This window comes from Ostrinia furnacalis, unplaced genomic scaffold (assembly GCF_004193835.3).
Source record: "Ostrinia furnacalis isolate ACB-3 unplaced genomic scaffold, ASM419383v2 OfSCF1638, whole genome shotgun sequence".
In the NCBI taxonomy this organism is placed as follows: Eukaryota; Metazoa; Arthropoda; class Insecta; order Lepidoptera; family Crambidae; genus Ostrinia; species Ostrinia furnacalis.
The window spans coordinates 541617-559901 of record NW_021131877.1 but is presented as its reverse complement, the minus strand read 5'-3'; the positions used below and the strand labels follow the sequence as shown (position 1 = coordinate 559901).

General features: G+C 40.6%; 2 protein-coding genes across 3 annotated transcripts; one reads left to right on the top strand and one right to left on the bottom strand.

The window, feature by feature from the left end:
• The first annotated feature begins 4279 nt into the window (after positions 1 to 4279).
• LOC114353239 (uncharacterized) lies at positions 4280 to 5354 on the top strand. The gene is made up of 2 exons (XM_028305153.1): positions 4280 to 4483; positions 5181 to 5354. The coding sequence occupies exons 1-2, from the start codon at positions 4370 to 4372 to the stop codon at positions 5274 to 5276; spliced, it is 210 nt and encodes a 69-aa protein (XP_028160954.1). The 5' UTR covers positions 4280 to 4369; the 3' UTR covers positions 5277 to 5354.
• A 797-nt stretch (positions 5355 to 6151) lies between these two features.
• Positions 6152 to 18208, bottom strand: rept (RuvB-like helicase 2 rept). Of its 2 annotated transcripts, XM_028305178.1 has the most exons (13): positions 18088 to 18208; positions 17756 to 17942; positions 17229 to 17345; positions 15004 to 15085; positions 14003 to 14165; positions 13360 to 13456; positions 12561 to 12692; positions 11408 to 11520; positions 10373 to 10567; positions 9739 to 9764; positions 8196 to 8334; positions 7775 to 7886; positions 6152 to 6312 (listed from the first exon to the last, which is right to left on the bottom strand). In XM_028305178.1, exons 1-13 carry the CDS (start codon positions 18091 to 18093, stop codon positions 6281 to 6283), a joined length of 1401 nt encoding a protein of 466 aa, XP_028160979.1. In that variant the 5' UTR covers positions 18094 to 18208; the 3' UTR covers positions 6152 to 6280. The 2 variants fall into 2 exon arrangements, with proteins under 2 accessions (XP_028160979.1, XP_028160978.1); XM_028305177.1 differs by lacking the exon at positions 9739 to 9764 and having other exon boundaries at positions 10347 to 10567.
• Between the last annotated feature and the right edge of the window lie 77 nt (positions 18209 to 18285).

Here is an 18285-nt window from a genome sequence, read left to right as displayed (position 1 = left end):
GTCGCGGGCGGCCGCTAGTTTATTTATAAGGATGCCAACGATTTCAAAGTCACCCTGTATAGAGGATTTTCCAATTAACAAGATGCCCCCTCACCCTTGCTACGAACCGGAACGGAACGTCGTAGCCTTGTAGCATTTTAAGCTCATAGCACACTTATCAACTCGGAAAAGGATCAACACCGTCAGCCTTTCGCGCGCTATCAACCGCGAGGTGGGGCATTTACGTTACGGAGCGAAAAGTGTGCGTTGCAATATGGAGTTTCAAAGAATACTGACCGCCTCGAGATGATACGGTTACGATCCCTTTCCAAGTTGATAAATGTGCTACGATCTAGTAAACTACGAGTCCACTATATTCCTATATCTGTCCCTCTCTCTCTCGGGCTGAGTAAGCGAGACGAGAATAGAAGATTATGGCCTAGCCCCATTAAACCGGAAGAACCCTCGGGTGACTGTTGCAAATTTCCGAATTTCGAACAAGCAATTTTGTGAAAGGATTTCGCTCGTGGTTTTGTGCCTTATCATGTTTCTAATAAAATACAATTTTATTTAAAAGGCACAGTTTATGATGAAATCAGATTAAAGCCATTTGGCTGGGCTGGGTTGCACCATCTTACTTTAACTTTAACAAACGTCAAGGTCTTTCAAACTCCATACTAAAATACTGGTTATCGTTATAGTTACGGTTAAAGTTAGGTGGTGCAACTCAGCCTAATAAACTGACTACGTTTAACTAGAAGTTTCAAATCTAACGATAATTTTAAACTAAATCGTTCGTTAGTTTCAACCAAATGACGTCCACAGTGGACGTCCACTGCTGGACAAAGGCCTTACCCAAGGATTTCCATACGACCGGTTTTGCGCTTCCCGCATCTAGGTTCTTCCCGCGACCTTCATTAGATCGTCGGTCCACCTAGTGGGAGTCCTGCCCACGCTACATCTTCCGGCCCGTGATAGCCACTTGAGAATTATTCTGCCCCAAACCTTTTTTTACGAATAGGTACTAATCTAAAAAACCCAACAAGCTTACAATAACTTTACTTTTTACATTAGTGGTATTACAAACAATACATTTTACATGGTATTACAAATTCAGGGTGCTTTTGTAAGCACAGATATACATATTGTGTATGTTACAGTTATAACTCATACATAATTTGGTCAAAAGTGCTTTTGACCGATTATGAGTTTTTACTGTAACATACAGTCATACATTTTGTTTGCTCCAACTGTGCTTACAAAGGCACCCTCGTTGGTTAGAACCTTTTTTTGCCTTTTTGTACTGTTTCGCGCCATTGAAAAGGTTTTAGTGGGAAATAATTTACCCTACCCTGAGGGCTGGCTATTGTTTCACATAAGAGTTTGTTTTTGACGTCAATTATAATTTTCCAAGGAACTTCTTGGCGGGAAATTAATGCGTAGGTATACTTAGCAGGTTTGTTTTATTTTCTATTATTTGTCTTTAGATGAATACTTACCTATTGTATGTGTAATATTGGTGGATTTATTGAGTGTTCTTAAAAGTAAGAGGCAAATAAAATAAATATTATGTAAAATGAAAAAAATCTTCTAGACTAAGAGCTAGTGGTGAACGCCAGACCTACGTCATTTTATAAAAGCTGAAAGTTTGTCAGCGTATGCTCCCAATATCCTACTCCTACTAATATTATAAATGCGAAAGTTTGGATGTCTGGATGTTTGTTACTCTTTCACGCAAAAACTACTAAACGGATTTTGATGAAACTTTACTGTATTATTGTTTATAACCCAGAATATGACGATCTGTGACAAACAAAATTTCACGTGGGTGAAGCCGCGGGCAAAAGCTAGTAGGATATAATGTTGGTGAATGAGGATCAGTACTGTTGTAGAAAATTCAATAAAACTAGTATCTACGTTAATCTTTAAGACATAAGAAAGATATATCTTTTTGAATTATCCAAATCGGACCATTACTTACGAAGATATTAAGTAATAAACATAGGCCGTTTTTGCCGCTAAAAGTCAACGTACGCAAGGCCGCGTGACGTCATTATATCCGAATCGAGCGCAGCCGGCGTACTAATGGGATGGAAAATATTTTTTTCCGGCTAAACTATCAGTTTTAGAAAAAAACTTTTAATAACATTTATTCTTCAAAATAAAGTAACCTATCGACCAGTAATTTTTAAAAATAAAAATTGTGAAAAATAAGTATTGCTATGTCCAAAAACCACATTTTCATAGGATTCGATGCAATGCGGAGACGCGGTTGGGGTGAGTGTAACTTAATGATTGTTTGTATTGAACATAATAATACTTAATATGATGCTAATACCCAGTTTCTGGCTTGGGGGGGGGGGGGGGGAGGGGTCAAGTCATAACCAGTTTCTAGGGCTGGGGGGAGGGGCTAGCCTTACCCAGCTTATGGCCTGGGGGGGGGGGGGGGGGTCAAGTCATACCCAGTTTCTGGCATTTCTGGCATGGGGGGGGTGTCATACCCAGCTTCTGGCCGAAGGGGAGTCATATCCAGCTTATGCTTATGGCCTGGGGGTAGGGGCAAGCCTTACCTAGCTTCTGGCCTGGGGGGAGGGGGAGGGGTCAAGTCATACCCAGTTTCGGGCCGGGGGGGGGGGGGGGGTAAATCATACCCAACTTCTGGCCGAGGGGGAAGTCATGCCCAGCTTATGACCTGGGGAGAGGAGAGGGGCGGGGTAGTCATACCCAGCTTCTAGGCTAAGATTAAATAGATTTCCAGCACGGAGCGGCTGTCCTTTCCTGCAGCAGCTGGCCCGCCCATGGGAACGGCGAATAGATAGGTAGGTGCGTAGGTTTAACTCAGAAAAACTAAATAACAGGTAGGTATTATTAAGTGTACATCGAAATGATTTTCATAGCAATGTCATATTGTTAGAAGTTATACCTTATTGTTAGAAGTAAATAAATTAATACTTATACATTTTTATATTTTACTTGGAAGAAGATATGACTCTAACAACACTTATGTACACTTTATTTGAATAAATCGCCAAATATACCACCGCGGAGACCCCAATCGCGTCTCTGCGTGCCATTGAATCGTATGAGCGTATGGATTTTTTGCGTTATTTTTCACAATTTCTATTTTTTTAAATTACCTATCGATAGCTTACTTTATTCTGATTAATAAATGTCATTACAAGTTTTTCTCTAAAACTGATAGTTTGGCTAGAAAAAAATATTTTCTATCCACGCAGTACGCCGGCAGCGTTCGGATCGGATATAATGACGTCATCGTCCCCGCGCCGGGCGGTCAGTGAACTTTTTTAGTAATTTGGCCATAACTTCATCAATTTTTGTCGTAGAACAAAAATTTTTGGACTGTGTATTATGGATTTCTTAGCCCTATAAATCTGCATTCACAGCTAAAAATCGAAATGATCCTCATTATGAAGTTTGGGTCATCGTGGCTTTGGGAACTACCCTAAAAAACTGTCTGGCAAGGAGTTGGAGGAACTGTCAAAAGCTTTGTGTTTGACTGCAATCTCTCTTGATTTTTTTGTGTATTTATCAGAATGAGGATCAGTACTGTTGTAGAAAATTCAATAAAACTAGTATCTACGTTAATCTTTAAGACATAAGAAAGATATATCTTTTTGAATTATCCAAATCGGACCATTACTTACGTTACGAAGATAGTAATAAACATAGGCCGTTTTTGCCGCTAAAAGTCAACGTACGCAGGGCCGCGTGACGTCACTATATCCGAATCGAGCGCAGCCGGCGTACTATTGGGATGGAAAATATTTTTTTCCAGCTAAACTATCAGTTTTAGTATCGGATATAGTGACGTCATCGGTCCCGCGCCGGGCGGTCAGTGAACATTTTTAGTAATTTGGCCATAACTTCGTCAATTTTTGTCGTAGAACAAAAATTTTTGGACTGTATATTAAGGATTTCTTAGACCTATAAATCTGCATTCACAGCTAAAAATTGAAATGATCCTCATGGGCTACTCACTACTCAGTTAGTCAGTTACTTTAAATGGAAGCAATAGTATTGAGTTCTAAAATTTTTTTTTGCTGTGTTCATTTGCAATCAGTCCCAAGACTATGAGCAAATATTATGTTCTTTGATGCTGTCATGCGGAGTGGCTTCTCATTGGAAGCATCAACTCATCTGCTGCCCAGATCTACTGGCGATCCCACAGGCGATCCTCCATAATTCCATATGATGACGTTTCAAAAGTTCTAAAATAAATACCGTTAAAATAACGTTACTGTATTTTTCTACTTACAACATTGTCAGTAGTAGTTTTTGTGTTTACACCACTTGGTATCCCTAAATCAATTTTGAGAATTTTCTTGTATGGTGTCATTTTGAAAATCGTGAAAAATTAAATAAAATCAAAATGTTCGCTCTCCGTAGCCTTGTCAGGAGCAACGCTCAGTTCGCCAAGAATGTTATTCCTAAGAGAAACATGACAGTAATCGCCACACCTGCCAGGAATAAGGTTTCTACTGGTGTAAGTATACCACACTTTTTTACCTTAATAAGACCCCTTCCATGTTTTTTCTTATAATCTGCATTGATATTATGTGATATTTAGGGATGTAATAATGTTATTCTAAATGTACGTTAGAGTAAAATGAGTTTTTTACATTACGTAATTTTAGTTCCAAAGATAGGTTATCTATCTAATAACCTAGTAAAATTTTATCAATTTTACTTCGTATAGCTAAATTACTGCCAAGTAAACACGCCAAATATTGGAAATTGCCTTATTGTTCATAAAAAATGAAGTTAATGTTTGTTTACAGAAAGATAACCTCAAATTTAATTTTGATGAAAGTCAACAGTAAAACAAAACTTTAGACTTAGGCCCGGTTAGACCAAACTTATCCGAGAATAACTCCTGGTATAACTCGACCTGGCACATTGACAGTTTCAGTATGGGAATTATGTCAAAACTGATGATTTATTCTGAGAATAATATTTACTTTTGTTTGGTCTAATCCACTCTTAGTAAATAAATAAATATAACTAGGATTCCTACCAAAAAATAGCCAAAATTTTCTCACGTAATTAATGGACGCCCCCTACAAATAAATAAAATAATTTCACAACATTCTGTAGGAAGAGTGGTGGCCCTGTTCTACTTTGCTGGAAACAGCAAAGTACCAAAAAATTGCCAAATTACAACTATTCAATTTTATCCCCAGGAAATCATCTTCCTCTCCAGCTTGATGGTCATCGGTTGGTCCGCCATCCCCGCCTGGGTCCTGGTCAACATCAAGCACTACCGCGACAAGAACTAAGCGTACTTCGTAGAAATAATGTAGATACTGCTATGTGATGATTTCATTCTAAGTTATAATTAAAATCAGTTAACTAAAGTTGGGTTTTCATTTCATCCACAGCTAACCAGTGTTAAAATATCACCCTAATATTATTTGAACAAAGACTGCTGTGCAGTTTAAAGATTTTTGTAGTTAGGGCCTTGCCACAAAGACGAGTGGCACCGCAACGAACACGCCGTGCTTTGAAACCGCTTGCAATCCGCCATTGTAGCACCACCTCACTTATGCCTTGATCACACGTACCGAGCAAACGGGCGAGACAGTGCTCTCGGCCGAGTACTCGGTGTGTATGAACACTACGCTGAGTGCTCGGCCGAGCGCTCGTATGTGACTCGCTAACCCAACTGTCTCGACCGAGTAAACATTTTACTGTCTCGCCCGTTTACTCGGTACGTGTGATCAAGGCTTTAGGCGATGGTAGCTTATTAAACCCTCAAACATTTCTATGGTAAGCACTGTGACGCAGCCTACGGCATTTATAGGACCAAAGCCTACACTTCGAGTAGTAAGTTAAATCTGATACTACTGAAAGCGGCAAACATGCCAGTAAAAAACGACAATTCCCGAGTCACTTATTTAAAGACTTTATTGCACACACAACAATGTTCTGTACAAAAAGGCGAGCTTAATGCCATACGTCATTCTCTACCAGCTGTAGCTGTAGTACTTATGCCCGTTTTCACCATCAATCTCTAATTTTTAAGTGACCCCTATAACTGTTAACTTAACAGGAATGTTGTTTTGAAAGGGGTCACTTAATTAGGGATTGATGGGGAAGTCTATTTTTTCTCTGAAACTCACAGTTTGTACACAATTTTTTTTAAATAATTATTGAAAAATAAAACATTTTATGGTAGGAATTTGTTTATTAATAAAAACTTAACTATCACTTATGATAAACTTAAATGTACTTCTTCGAAACAGTAAAGCGTACTTATTGGAAATGACTGGAGTGTTTGAGATTACTGTGCAATCTCCATTAGCTGTGGTGCGTCTGTAACAAACAAGTTTATGTTAATATAATTGATAAAAGTCATTTATTTTTGCAAATAGGCTTTTAAAAAGCACTTTACACATCCCTGTATTAACCCTACCACTGCTTCGGGAAAATGGGCCAGTGCTGAGAAGAAGCAGCGCAAGAAACTCATTCACTATTGTCCGGATTATATCTTCTATCTTTCTAAATATAAAAGGAGAAACTGACTGACATATCAACGCACAGCCTAAACGGCTAAACGTAGGCACTTGAAATTTGGAAGGGACGTAGCTTTGGTACCGTAGAGGTGCTCTAAGAAAGGAATTCCCGAAATTCCCACGGGAACGGGAATTATCGGGAAAATCCTTTTGTATGAAAAATCTAAACCGCTCAAGTTAGACGCTTGAAACTTGGCATGCACCTTAGTAAACTTAAAGCTTAGTTACAACAGGATATTGCAAAATTCCCACGTGAACGGGAGTTCGCGGGAAAAAACATTTGTATGAAAAAATCTAAACCGCGTAAGATGATGAAGGGGGTAAAACGGGATCCACGCGTACGAAGTCGCGGGCGGCCGCTAGTGAAACATAAAAAGCTAAAAATAAATTCAAACTCATCATCATCAAGTCAGGGAGTTTGATCCGAGCAATCCGAGCGGCATTAGTGTAGTGTGCGTGTGCACTCATGGATGATTTAGCGTGTACCGATAACTATACAGGGTGGAAACGATAAGTGATCTCACTCGATTATTTCTAAACTATACATGATATCAAAAAACTAGTTACTGATCATAAAAGTGCTTCATGAGCTCTATCCAATGGTATCAATATTAGGTTACAGAATAAACGGGATCTATCCAAAAATTCAATGTTTCCTTCTTCCATACATTTAGTACTACCACAGTCATGTCATCTCTTGACAATATTGTAGCAAGTAAAGCCTAAAACTAATGTTTTTTATGAATAATTTTAAAGAAGAATACAATTTACGTGTTTATTTTAAGAGTTTCTTATACAATTAAAAAAAAACTCCTAATATTGTGTGTCTGGCATACATTTAGTATGGAAGCTGGAAACATTTAATTTTCAGATAGATCCAGTTTATTCTGTAACCTATTATTGGTACCGTGTGAAAGAGCTCATGAAGCACTTTCAGGATCAGTAACCAGTTTTTCAATATCTTGTATAGTTTAAAAATAATCGAGTGAGATCACTTAACGTTTCCACCCTATAAAGCCTGGTCCGTGAGCACGTAGAATCCCGTCCAATGACCCCAAGCTACCCATCCTTATCGCTCGCGCGTAATTATATTGCTGTCGCGACTGTGCGACGGACGCCCGCAGTGAGTGTGCGAGCGCGACAGCAACATAATTACGTGCGAGCGACAAGGATGGGCAGCTTGGGGTCATTGGACGGGATTCTACTTGCTCACGGACCAGGCTTTAGATTAGTATCTAGATAATTGAGACTTAAATTGTTACCTCCACCACCATCGTTGAACATAAACTCGTCCTGGTATTCCTTCAGGAACTGCTCCGATCGGTGTTCATCCAGGAACAGGGAGTATACCTTCTTCACATCTTCCATGCTCACCTGGAGAGAAAGTTCATTGTTGAATGCAGATTTTTCATTGTTGTGCCCTTATGCAGGTGATATGGTTCAAAATGTGGTAAGTAATTACCACTAGTTGAAGGGATTAACACCCGTATTTACAAACATTACTATGAGGTCTCACAGTGCGCGTGGACGCACAGGCTGAACCTGTTCATAGACAATACTTGAGTGGCGGAATATAATTACACGCGAGCGATAAGGATGGGTAGCTTGGGGTTATTGTACGAAATTCTATCTGCTCGGCGACCGGACTTTACATTACCGCATTAAAATTATCCCCGAACGTACCTCGGAGGCTTTCCTGCGTTTAGCAACGAGAGAGGCAGTGGTGATGAGTTGTATAGCGTAACGGAGTGAGGTCTCAGTGGCCACACGAGTCAGAACCGTCAGGGCATCGGCTGACATTTGACAGTCTTCTTCTTCGCACCTGGAAAAGAAATAATATTAAATAACAACATCAGTACCGGAAAACGCAGCGGGAGACGTCCATCCACAAGGTGGACCGACGACCTGATAAAGGTAGCAGGAAGGCGCTGGATGCAGGCCGCTACCAACCGTGCGATGTGGAAGTCATTGGGGGAGGCCTATGTTCAGCAGTGGACGTCCTGTGGCTGAAATGATGATATTGAAAAATATCAGGAGATTGACGCCCGCAACCCCGTATTCACAAACGATACTTGCTTAAGTGAAGCAGCAAATCGAACGCACAACGTTGAAAAGAGCTCTGTGATTGGTTCGTGTGTCACCCTGTGCGTCCACGCGCACTGTGAGACCTCATAGTAGTGTTTGTGAATACGGGCGTCAAAGACAAGCTTATACTATGACGTCACTTTCAAGCTATGACGTTACTTTTACAAACTGTGAAGCGTCAAGTTATGAAGTGGCTTTAGCTATGACGTCACTTTTTGATTATGTGACGTCCATACACGGCTGTAAAGAAAATAGTATTTTTAACAGTTCTTAGAGTCGTAATTGCTTTACAACTGATTAACTGACATTTCAATCCGGACGGATGCATACGCGCGCTATCCACCGCATTTTTGGCGGAATTGTCTGACTGTCATTGGCCTATGCACGCGTTGATGTGATTGAAGCATAAGTTTAATTTTGTACGTATCCCTTGTTGTAGTACCTGATATTCAGTATCTCTCTCAGCTCTTGATGCGAGTATGGCGTGGTTGGGACGATGATCATTCTGTCCAGTAAATCCAGCGGGATCCAGTGTGGGCTCTGGTAGTTGGTGCCCCGGATACGAATGATGCAAGCCTGGTGACGTCACCACTACCGACCGGCAGTGGGATATGGCGGACACAAGCTATGGCGTCACTTTTTAAAGTTATGATGTCACCTCTCCAAGGCATTACGTCACTTTTCTTTCAAGTTATGACGTCACTTTTTTGTGACGATATTTTCAAGCTACGACGTCATATTGCTAGGACGTCACTTTCAAGCTATGACGTCACATCTCCAAGCTATGGCGTCACTTCTTGAAGTTATGATATCATCTCTCCAAGGCATTACGTCACTTTCAAGCTGTGACGTCATAACTTCTTTCAATTTATGACGTCACTCTTTTGTGATAACATTTTCATGACGTCACATTGCTAGGACGTCACATTCAAGCTATGACGTCACATCTCCAAGGTATGACGTCACTTTTTCAAGCTATGACGTCATTCTTTCAAGTTATGATGTCACTTTCAAACTATGACTTTACTCTATTATGACGTCACTCTTATGATGTTACTCCCCACGCTGACCAAATGTGTTAGAATCTACTCAGCTATGCGCTATACCTGTGCCAAGTTATCTAATATAGTAAGAATCTCACCTAATATTTAGTATTTCCCGGAGTTCCTGGTGCGAGTATGGCGTGGTTGGGACGATGATCATTCTGTCCAGTAAATGGGCTCTGGTAGTTGGTGCCCCGGATACGTGTGATGCCGCGATTGGTGGCCATGATGACGACCGGAGCGTCCATGGCTAGCGTAGACGAGATGTGACGTCACTTGAAAACTATGGCGTCATTAATTTAAGCTGTGATGTTCTCTACAAGGTATGAAGTCACAAGTTATGACGGCACTTTCAAGCTATGACGTTACTCTGTCTGTTATGACGTCGCTTTAAAGCTATGATGTCACTCTTATGGTGTCACTTTCAAGCTATGACGTCACTCTTATGGCGCAACTTGTAAGCTATGACGTCACTCTTTTAATGGCGTCACTATCGAGCTACGACGTCACTCTATTTTATGGCGTCACTTTCAACTTATGATGTCACTTAAGTGACGTCATAACTTGAAAGTGACACCATAAGTGTCATCACTTTCAACCTATGATGTCACTCTTTCAAGCTGTGACTTCACACCCTAGTGATGCGCCATGCCTGTCAGGAACCTACTCAGTGATGCGCTATACCTGTGAACTGACTCAAGTTTACCTGATGTTGAGTATTTCTCGGAGTTCCTGGTGCGAGTATGGCGTGGTGGGGACGATGATCATCCTGTCCAGTAGATCCAGTGGGATGCCGTGTGGACTCTGGTAGTTGGTGCCCCGGATACGCGTAATACCGCGGTTGGTGGCCATGATGACGACTGGAGCGGTCTCGGATTCGAGCGCCCGGTTGAGGAACGAAAAACACTCGATGTCTAACATGTGAGCCTGGGGAGAAACAGATAAAACATAAAGCCCCTTATAACAAAAAGTTACACATGTATTCACAAACATTACTATGAGGTCGTACTGTGAGACCTCATGCATGGACGCATAGAGTCCCAAAAACCTATTCGTAGACAATATTGCGTTACTGGCCGTCCCCATCGACCAGTGGGTATGTGCAAAGCATTTCCCGACGTTAAAAAAATAGTTGAATTGAGTGGACGATTCTGGTCTGGACAGTTGGTTTTTCAGTTTTTTCGAAGCAGTGTTGCAGAGCTTGTTTTATATTCTGATCTTGAGGCTACTATCCCGATCCGGCTCGAAGGACCACCGTTTGCTTATTTTCCCGATGAACTCTCTAGGGTTCCGAGGATTTGTTTTCAACAATCCAGGATCGTCCGGTAAAATATGATTATATTTTTATTGTCAATTTCCGGTATTTATAGTAAAAACCGGAAATCCCAGCAACGTCCACCTAAAAGGTGGACCGACGACCTAACGAGTAGTAGGAAGGCGTTGGATACAGGCCGCATCCAGCCGGGATATATTGAAATCATTGGGGGAAGCCAACGTTCAGCAACTTAATTAATTTTAAATTGGTCATTGGGGCAGAAAAGTTCTCGAGTGGCGACCACGGGCCGGAAGACGTAGTATGGACAGGCGCCGATCTCGTGAAGGTCGCGGGAAGAGACTGGATGCGGGCAGCCCAGGACCGGTCCTTGTGGTAATCCTTGGGGGAGGCCTTTGTCCAGCAGTGGATGTCTTTCGGCTGAAACGAACGAACGATGTTCAGTAGTGGACATCCTGTGGCTGAAATGATGATCTGAAATGGTTTCCACTTACCTCGTCAATGAAGAGCACTCCAGGAATCATTTCGGCCTTTCCCTCCTCGCGCCACTCCGCAACTTTACTATTGATTTGTTCGCGAACCTCCGACTTTATTTCGCCAGTGTCGCCTGTTCATTTAAGAATAAGTATAATTTATTCAGCATAGAGAAATAAAATAAAAATACAGTATTAACATTAAACCAGGCCTGTTCATCTTCGCGAGTTTACATCGAAAACAAAACACGCACGATGGCCCACCTACAGGATACTATTCGACAAGGCCTCACATACGAGCGAACATTGACTCACGCACGCGTATTCTTGTGTATGATGGAAGAAAATAAAGAAAATAGTGTACTAAATACTGTGCAGTATTTAACTGCCTAAATAATAATAAAAACACAGAATGTACTTTTTTAAGTTGCCTCAAGACACTGAGAGGTAAATAAGTAGTTAATATTATTCATGATAATTCATGCTAAATCATGTATTTCCTCCGCCATTTTCCGCAGTTTGGCACCTCACGTCATATCATTTTACCGAAGTCAGCCCTATAGCTTCGGCGCAGTACCGATCACTGACGTTTGTCAACAAAATGGTGCTTGACTCTTGAGACAGGCTAAATTACACCATATTGTTAATGACATTGAGCATACATTTTTTTTAAATACCTTCGCGAAGTAAAACTTCTGTACGTAGTACCACGGAATAATAATAAGTACTACGTACAGAAGGTTTACTTCGCGAAGATATTTAAAAAAAATGTATGCTCAATGTCATTAACAATATGGTGTAATTTAGCCTGTCTCAAGAGCCAAGCACCATGTACAGATCACAGAAACTAAAGGGAGATGTGACAAAGGGGCGGGGCCGGTGTCGCAGCAATATGCCCAAAAACAGAACACATTGCTCGTGAAAGCAATGATGACAGCAGCGACGTCATAATGTAAACAGTTTACATTGCTTGCGTAGTACTAAAGATTATTCGAACGTTGAGTACTGATACCGCAGTGGATAATGAGCACATATTTTGATCACTTTGTGTGTGTGAATTTCTAATGCGACACTGAGTTTCGAAATCAGCGCATTAGTTGGCATCTCTCTAGATCTCTGAAATGACCTGATGATAATGATAATGATGATGATGATGATAATGATGATGACTTACCAGAGAACAAAGCCAGGAATCCATGTGTGCGAGAGTTGATAACATCCACCTCGTGAAGGGTGACCGTATGAACAACTTCCTTACGCTTCTGCAATTCACCTTCGGGACATTGCACGAAGCGTGCTTGCTGGCCTGGATAAATAAACAAAATATTTCAGACTAGCTGACCCGGCGAACTTCGGACCGCCTGTATTCATCAGAGAAAAAAAAGAGGATTCTAAGGGTCATAGCAGACTTATCAACTCGGAGAACATCGTATCAACTCGAGGCACACTTATCCGCATCGTAACGTAAACTCCGTTAAAGGATGACAGCTCGCGAAAGGTGATTGATCCCTTTGCGAGTTGATAAGTCTGACACAAATGTCACCAGTGACATCCTAAAATCGGTTTCGTTTGACAGCTTGTGGTTACTGCTCCGTTCTGAAGGAGTATTAACTTTATGGTTTAGACATAAAAATTTACAGTAAGAATATACTAGCTTTTGCCCGCAACTTAAGTTTCGTAGAGACGATGGCCGTTGGGGCAGGAAAGTTCTCGAGTGGCGACCACGGGCTGGAAGACGTAACGTGGGCAGGCCTCCTACTAGGTGGACCGACGATCTGGTAAAGGTCACGGGAAGAGCCTGAATGCGGGCAGCGCAGGACCGTTCATTGTGGAAAACCTTGGGGGAGGCCTTTGTCCAGCAGTGGACGTCATTTGGCTGAAACGAGGGGGAGAAATTTTAAAAATCGTTTCTTAGCAGATGCCTAAAAGGAAAAAACTTTTTAAAACTTTGAAATCAAAGGAAATATACATACCAGTGGCATCATAGTCTCTGGCGCGCGCAAAACTCCTTCCTAGTTTGTTGATCTTCCCCGTGGCTTTGTCTATGGTTATGACGTCACCGGCTTGAACCTAGTAACAGAGGTTATCTATGTTTAACAATGATTGAATATTGGTTAAATAAAAAACTTGAATAAATAATGCCTTTTTTATCTATACTGGCAATTCTAGATCAGTTTCTGTGAAACAATTATACAATCCTTCGTTTTAAGCCCCAACGCAAAAAAAGTAAGGTGTTACTTATTGTTTTACTGTGTAATCTGTGTGTCTTTCCGCTACATTTTGTAGTGGTGACTACACCTGCCCCTGCTTCGCACGGGTGCTAAGTGTACATAAAAACCTTCCTCTTGAATCACTCTATCTGTTAAAAAAAACCGCATAAAAATCCGTTGCGTAGTTTCAAAGATCTAAGCATACATAGGGACAGACAGCGGAAAGCGACTTTGTTTTATACTATGTAGTGATGATGCTAAAAGGAAATGAAAAGGGGACCCTAAAGGATTCGTCACTTTACATGTCTCCTTATATTTTAAGCCCTACCAGCGCTTCGAGACAAATGATTACAAATAATTTAGTAGTTTGTGTAAAAAAAAAATTCTAAGAATATAAAAAACTAACCTTTTCCTTCAACAGCGAGTCGATCATCTTCGTCCCCATATCGTAGTTGGTTTCCATGTCTGTGGTCTTCAGCGTCAGTCTTCCGACTCTAGCGCCGCCGCCGCCGGCCGCTCTCTCTATAACGACTTCGACGACTTCGCCCTCTATTATCTCTGATTCTTCCCTGTCAGAAAATTATAAATTTATTTATTTAAACTTTAGCACACATAGAAACAATGCACTGTGGCGGACTTCTATTATTAATTTTAAGACTAGACGCAGACCATCGATTTTTAGTTGGCCGATAGTTGGGCCCGATTTTAATTTGTATGAAAAGTCGGCCAAATGGAATCCGCGTAATGTGCGTGCGTTCACACGTGTTAATAATTAATTATAGGCAAGTATTCCAGCTCTCTCCAAAAATGGTCACCACAGAATAACAGCGTCATGTTCTGGGTTTTATTTACTACTCCAGAGCATGACACATGCTGAGCGGTGGCCAATTTTGGTTCTAACTTGTACTTGCTTTTTGTTATCTGTGTGTTATATTTTAAGTTGGAACCAAATAAATGTTTTTCTTTCTTTCTTCCATACATGCCCATACTGATCAACTGCCCGACTAAACTATCGGCCGACGAAAAATCTATGGTCTGCGCCTAGGGTAAAGGGTAATACTACCCAACATTGATGATGAAATAAAACGCGGCCATAACAGCGTATTACAATATTAAAAATTCCAGTGAACTGTGAGGACATTTTACAATTATTGTACAATTTATTATTGAATTAGTGAAATTTAGTGTCACAGATCGGCATAAATTACAAACAATAATACTGTAAAGTTTCAACAAAATCCGTTCAGTAGTTTTTGCGTGAAATAGTAACAAACATCCAGACATCCAAACTATCGCATTTATAATATTAGTAGTACTAGTAGATATTAGTAGGATTGTAACAACTTGTAAACCAATTTCTTGTAATCAGCTATTGACTAAAATGATGATGAAAATAATAATACTCACTTGATTCTTATGCCAATAGATTTCCTGATTGCCTGTGTGAGAGCCTCGGTCTTGCTCATCTCAAGAGAAAATATTTCGGAACCTGAAAATAATATAAATAATTTTGTAAAAAGTGTGTCTCCTCCATGATGATCGGTCAAAAGAGAGATGCAGGTTATAGCGCGAGAGCTGATCTCCCCTGCTCTTTTGTCCCTAAGTCTGAGAGTCCTCCACCTGGACATGAGCTCTCCTGGCTTACCTGGAAGTCTTTAAATAGACTTCGGATGCAGTTTGGTTTGTCAGTCTTTCCCAAAGTGGGCGATAACGCCCCCTTGTGGGCGCTGCAGGCTTAAAGGGGGGCGGTAAGAGACCCAGAAAAAGAAAATCGGGACGTTGTGTAGAGGCTTGGTAGGCGTCATCTACTAGGAGGACTCTTAAACACCGACTGAGCTCGACTCTTGACTACAAAAATGGGGGGCGCTAAAAAATAATTTATTCTTGAAGTGGGCAGTAGACTAATTAAGTTTGGGAACCGCTGGGTTAGGTTGTAGGTGGGGATTCCCCAGTCGATGAAGCACATGATGTAGTGCCCTGAGTGACTGAGCAACTGCAGGAGGATTTAATGAATGTTGCTGACAACGCCACTCTTGTAGCGGAGTTTCGGGCTGACACTGTGTCGGTTTATTGTCGACACGATAAGAAGAAGATATAAACAATAGGGATGTTTCCTGGGTAAAAAAGCAAGAGTTTTAATTAGTGTCCGACCGAATGTTCGGTTTCGGTTTCGTTTTCGGTTGAGTTTCGGTAAAAACACGAGTTTCGGTTTAGTTTCGTTTTCGGTGGCAAACTTGCCGAAACTACGACCGAAACCGAATGTGCATTCGGGAGTTTCCGCGCTGTTATCGGTCATGTTCGGCGCGTTGAATGAGGAATGAATCCGATCCCGATCAGAGCCAATGTCGTGATTCGCTCGCTTGTTTGTTTGCTGTTAGTTTTGTTTTGTTGTGGTGGCGAATTGATTTATTATGAAAGTGATTTATTTTGAATTTGGTAAGTTTTATCTCGTTTTATGTCGTTACAACAAGAGCGGGTAGTAAACATCAAAAACAAATTATTCAATATGACTGATAAAAGTATAATCAAGTTTAATCTAACCTATACATTTTTTTTTTGGTTCGCAAATGCTATACGTAAACAAACATTAGTTAGGTAGTTAGTTATAATATGACTATAGTGCATTTCATGGATTCAGAGTTTCAAAGTTCATTTTAGTATTTATCGCCAAGGTATCCAAGTGGCAAGTACAGTAGATACTAACTTACGTACCTACTACCAATTTTGTATTGAGAAATTATTAATAATTCAGGAGAATTCAGTATTCAGGAGAATATTGCGAGTAATTAAAAAAAATTAGACTTTTCTTTTTTAATAGGTACATAATTTGATACCTTTTAGAGTAAAAAGGCGCTTTCGTTCGTTTCAGCCGAAAGACGTCCACTGCTGGACAAAGGCCTCTCCCAAGGATTTCCACGAAGACCGATCCTGCGCCGTTCGCATCCAGGCACCTTGACCCTGACCTTCACCAGATCGTCGGTCCACCTAGTGGAAGAACTTTCCTGCCCCAGCGGACATCAGCTCTACGAGCTATGTGCCCCGCCCACTGTCACTTTATTTTAGCGATTCAAAAAGGCGCTTTATAAGTTCAATTTTAATGCAATTGAAAGAGAAAACAATAAAGACTGACTGATTATAATAACGTTTTCTTTATTTTTTCCTCAAAATATGAGCCTTGTTAGGAAGTTTCGGTTTCGGTTTCGGTTTCGGCCGCAACAGACACCGTTGCCGAAATTCGTTTTCGGTTTCGGTTTCGGTCGTAAAACTAGTTTCGGTCGGACACTAGTTTTAATTAGTCCGTCAGTTACCTTATCAAAAAATACTCGACACCTATTTTTCACTTTTTCAAAGTAATGAAAATTTTAAGACATACCTATAGCTCGCCAGAGTTCAAAAGAAAAGGCCTGTGATGTCAATAAGTGCTTAAAATTCCAGCACTTTGTGACCTCGTGCGGAACTTCAAAGCACCCACTTTGTTATGATGTGTTTGATTGACAATAAAAAATATATGTGTCCAATATTTTTTGATATTAAAATTGACGGACTAAACATTTTCTTTGGAAACTAGCCTATTATACATTATACAAAAATATTTTGTTTTATTATTATTCTTTTAAAGTGACGAGTCTTACCAGCCATGCTAGTGAACGGAGTATCGGGGCCCAGTGCCTGCGCTAGGCCCATAGCAATGGCAGTCTTGCCCGTGCCGGGTTGGCCGGCTAATAGCACCGCTCGGCCAGCTATCTTCCCTGCAACAAGATATTGGTGCTTGAACCACATCTATAGTCCAACGATTGTGAAAAACAAATAGGTTGATTCCAATTATTTATAGTTTATAGGGATAAGGGACATGATTTTTCATTGATCCTATTTGTTCACATTCATAGCAGAGGGTCTATAGCTTTCTAAATTTTAAACCTTATTGTTTGCCTAAAGGTGCAATTTTTTTGGGTTTTTTCTTCCCTATAGCAATCTATTCAAAAACAATAAGTGAGACCTTATAGTAATGTTTGTGAATACGGGCATTAGAAACGGAACGAGTACTTAACAAGAACTTTTAGCTATAATTTTAAGATAAAATTATTGGAAAACATTGAAATAATAGATGCATTGAAGTAAGCATGTTACCATGGCAACCAGTAGTTAGATCAATGTTTACCTTCTCGGATCATCTGCAGAATGACCCCAGCGGCCTTCCTGGCCATCTTCTGGCCAACCATGCCCTGAGACACCGCCCTAGGCTCAAGAGAATCATCTAGACCGAGGCCTCTTATATGTGAATGAGCGCCGATTCGTTCTATGCGCGTTATAGAACGCACCTCTTGCACTTGAGCGGCTGCTAACGACTGTAAAAACAATTTTGCTGATTTAAAGTTCGATTTTACAGTGAAATTAATGCAAAATCGAGGTTTGAGGTTATGTGGCGAAATTTGAGGTAAAATGCAAGAAACTTAAACTTAATTGATCAATTAAAAGTTTTAAGATACTTACAGCCATTTTTAAAGATTTATAACGATCTAATTCACCAAAAATCCAATTTTTAGAAGCACGGCACGCACAGACAAGCACCGCCGCTTCCAAACACAAATGTCAATGTCATTTGCAAACGTCAAGTGAAAACAAGCAAGCAACAGTCACGTTCGGATACGGTTAAAAATATAAACACAGTACATAAACGATAAAATAACG

What these genes read in the sequence shown, in the direction of transcription:
- rept (XM_028305177.1), bottom strand. An exon ending in TCCGTTCACTAGCATGGCTG is followed by an intron (nt 15,086 to 17,228) that starts GTAAGACTCGTC and finishes TATTATTTTCAG; the next exon opens with GTTCCGAAATATTTTCTCTT. An exon ending in GTTCAACGATGGTGGTGGAG is followed by an intron (nt 6,313 to 7,774) that starts GTAACAATTTAA and finishes TGTTTGTTACAG; the next exon opens with ACGCACCACAGCTAATGGAG.
- LOC114353239 (XM_028305153.1), top strand. Translation starts at nt 4,370, where the DNA reads ATGTTCGCTCTCCGTAGCCTTGTCAGGAGCAACGCTCAGTTCGCCAAG. An exon ending in GGAATAAGGTTTCTACTGGT is followed by an intron (nt 4,484 to 5,180) that starts GTAAGTATACCA and finishes TTTTATCCCCAG; the next exon opens with GAAATCATCTTCCTCTCCAG.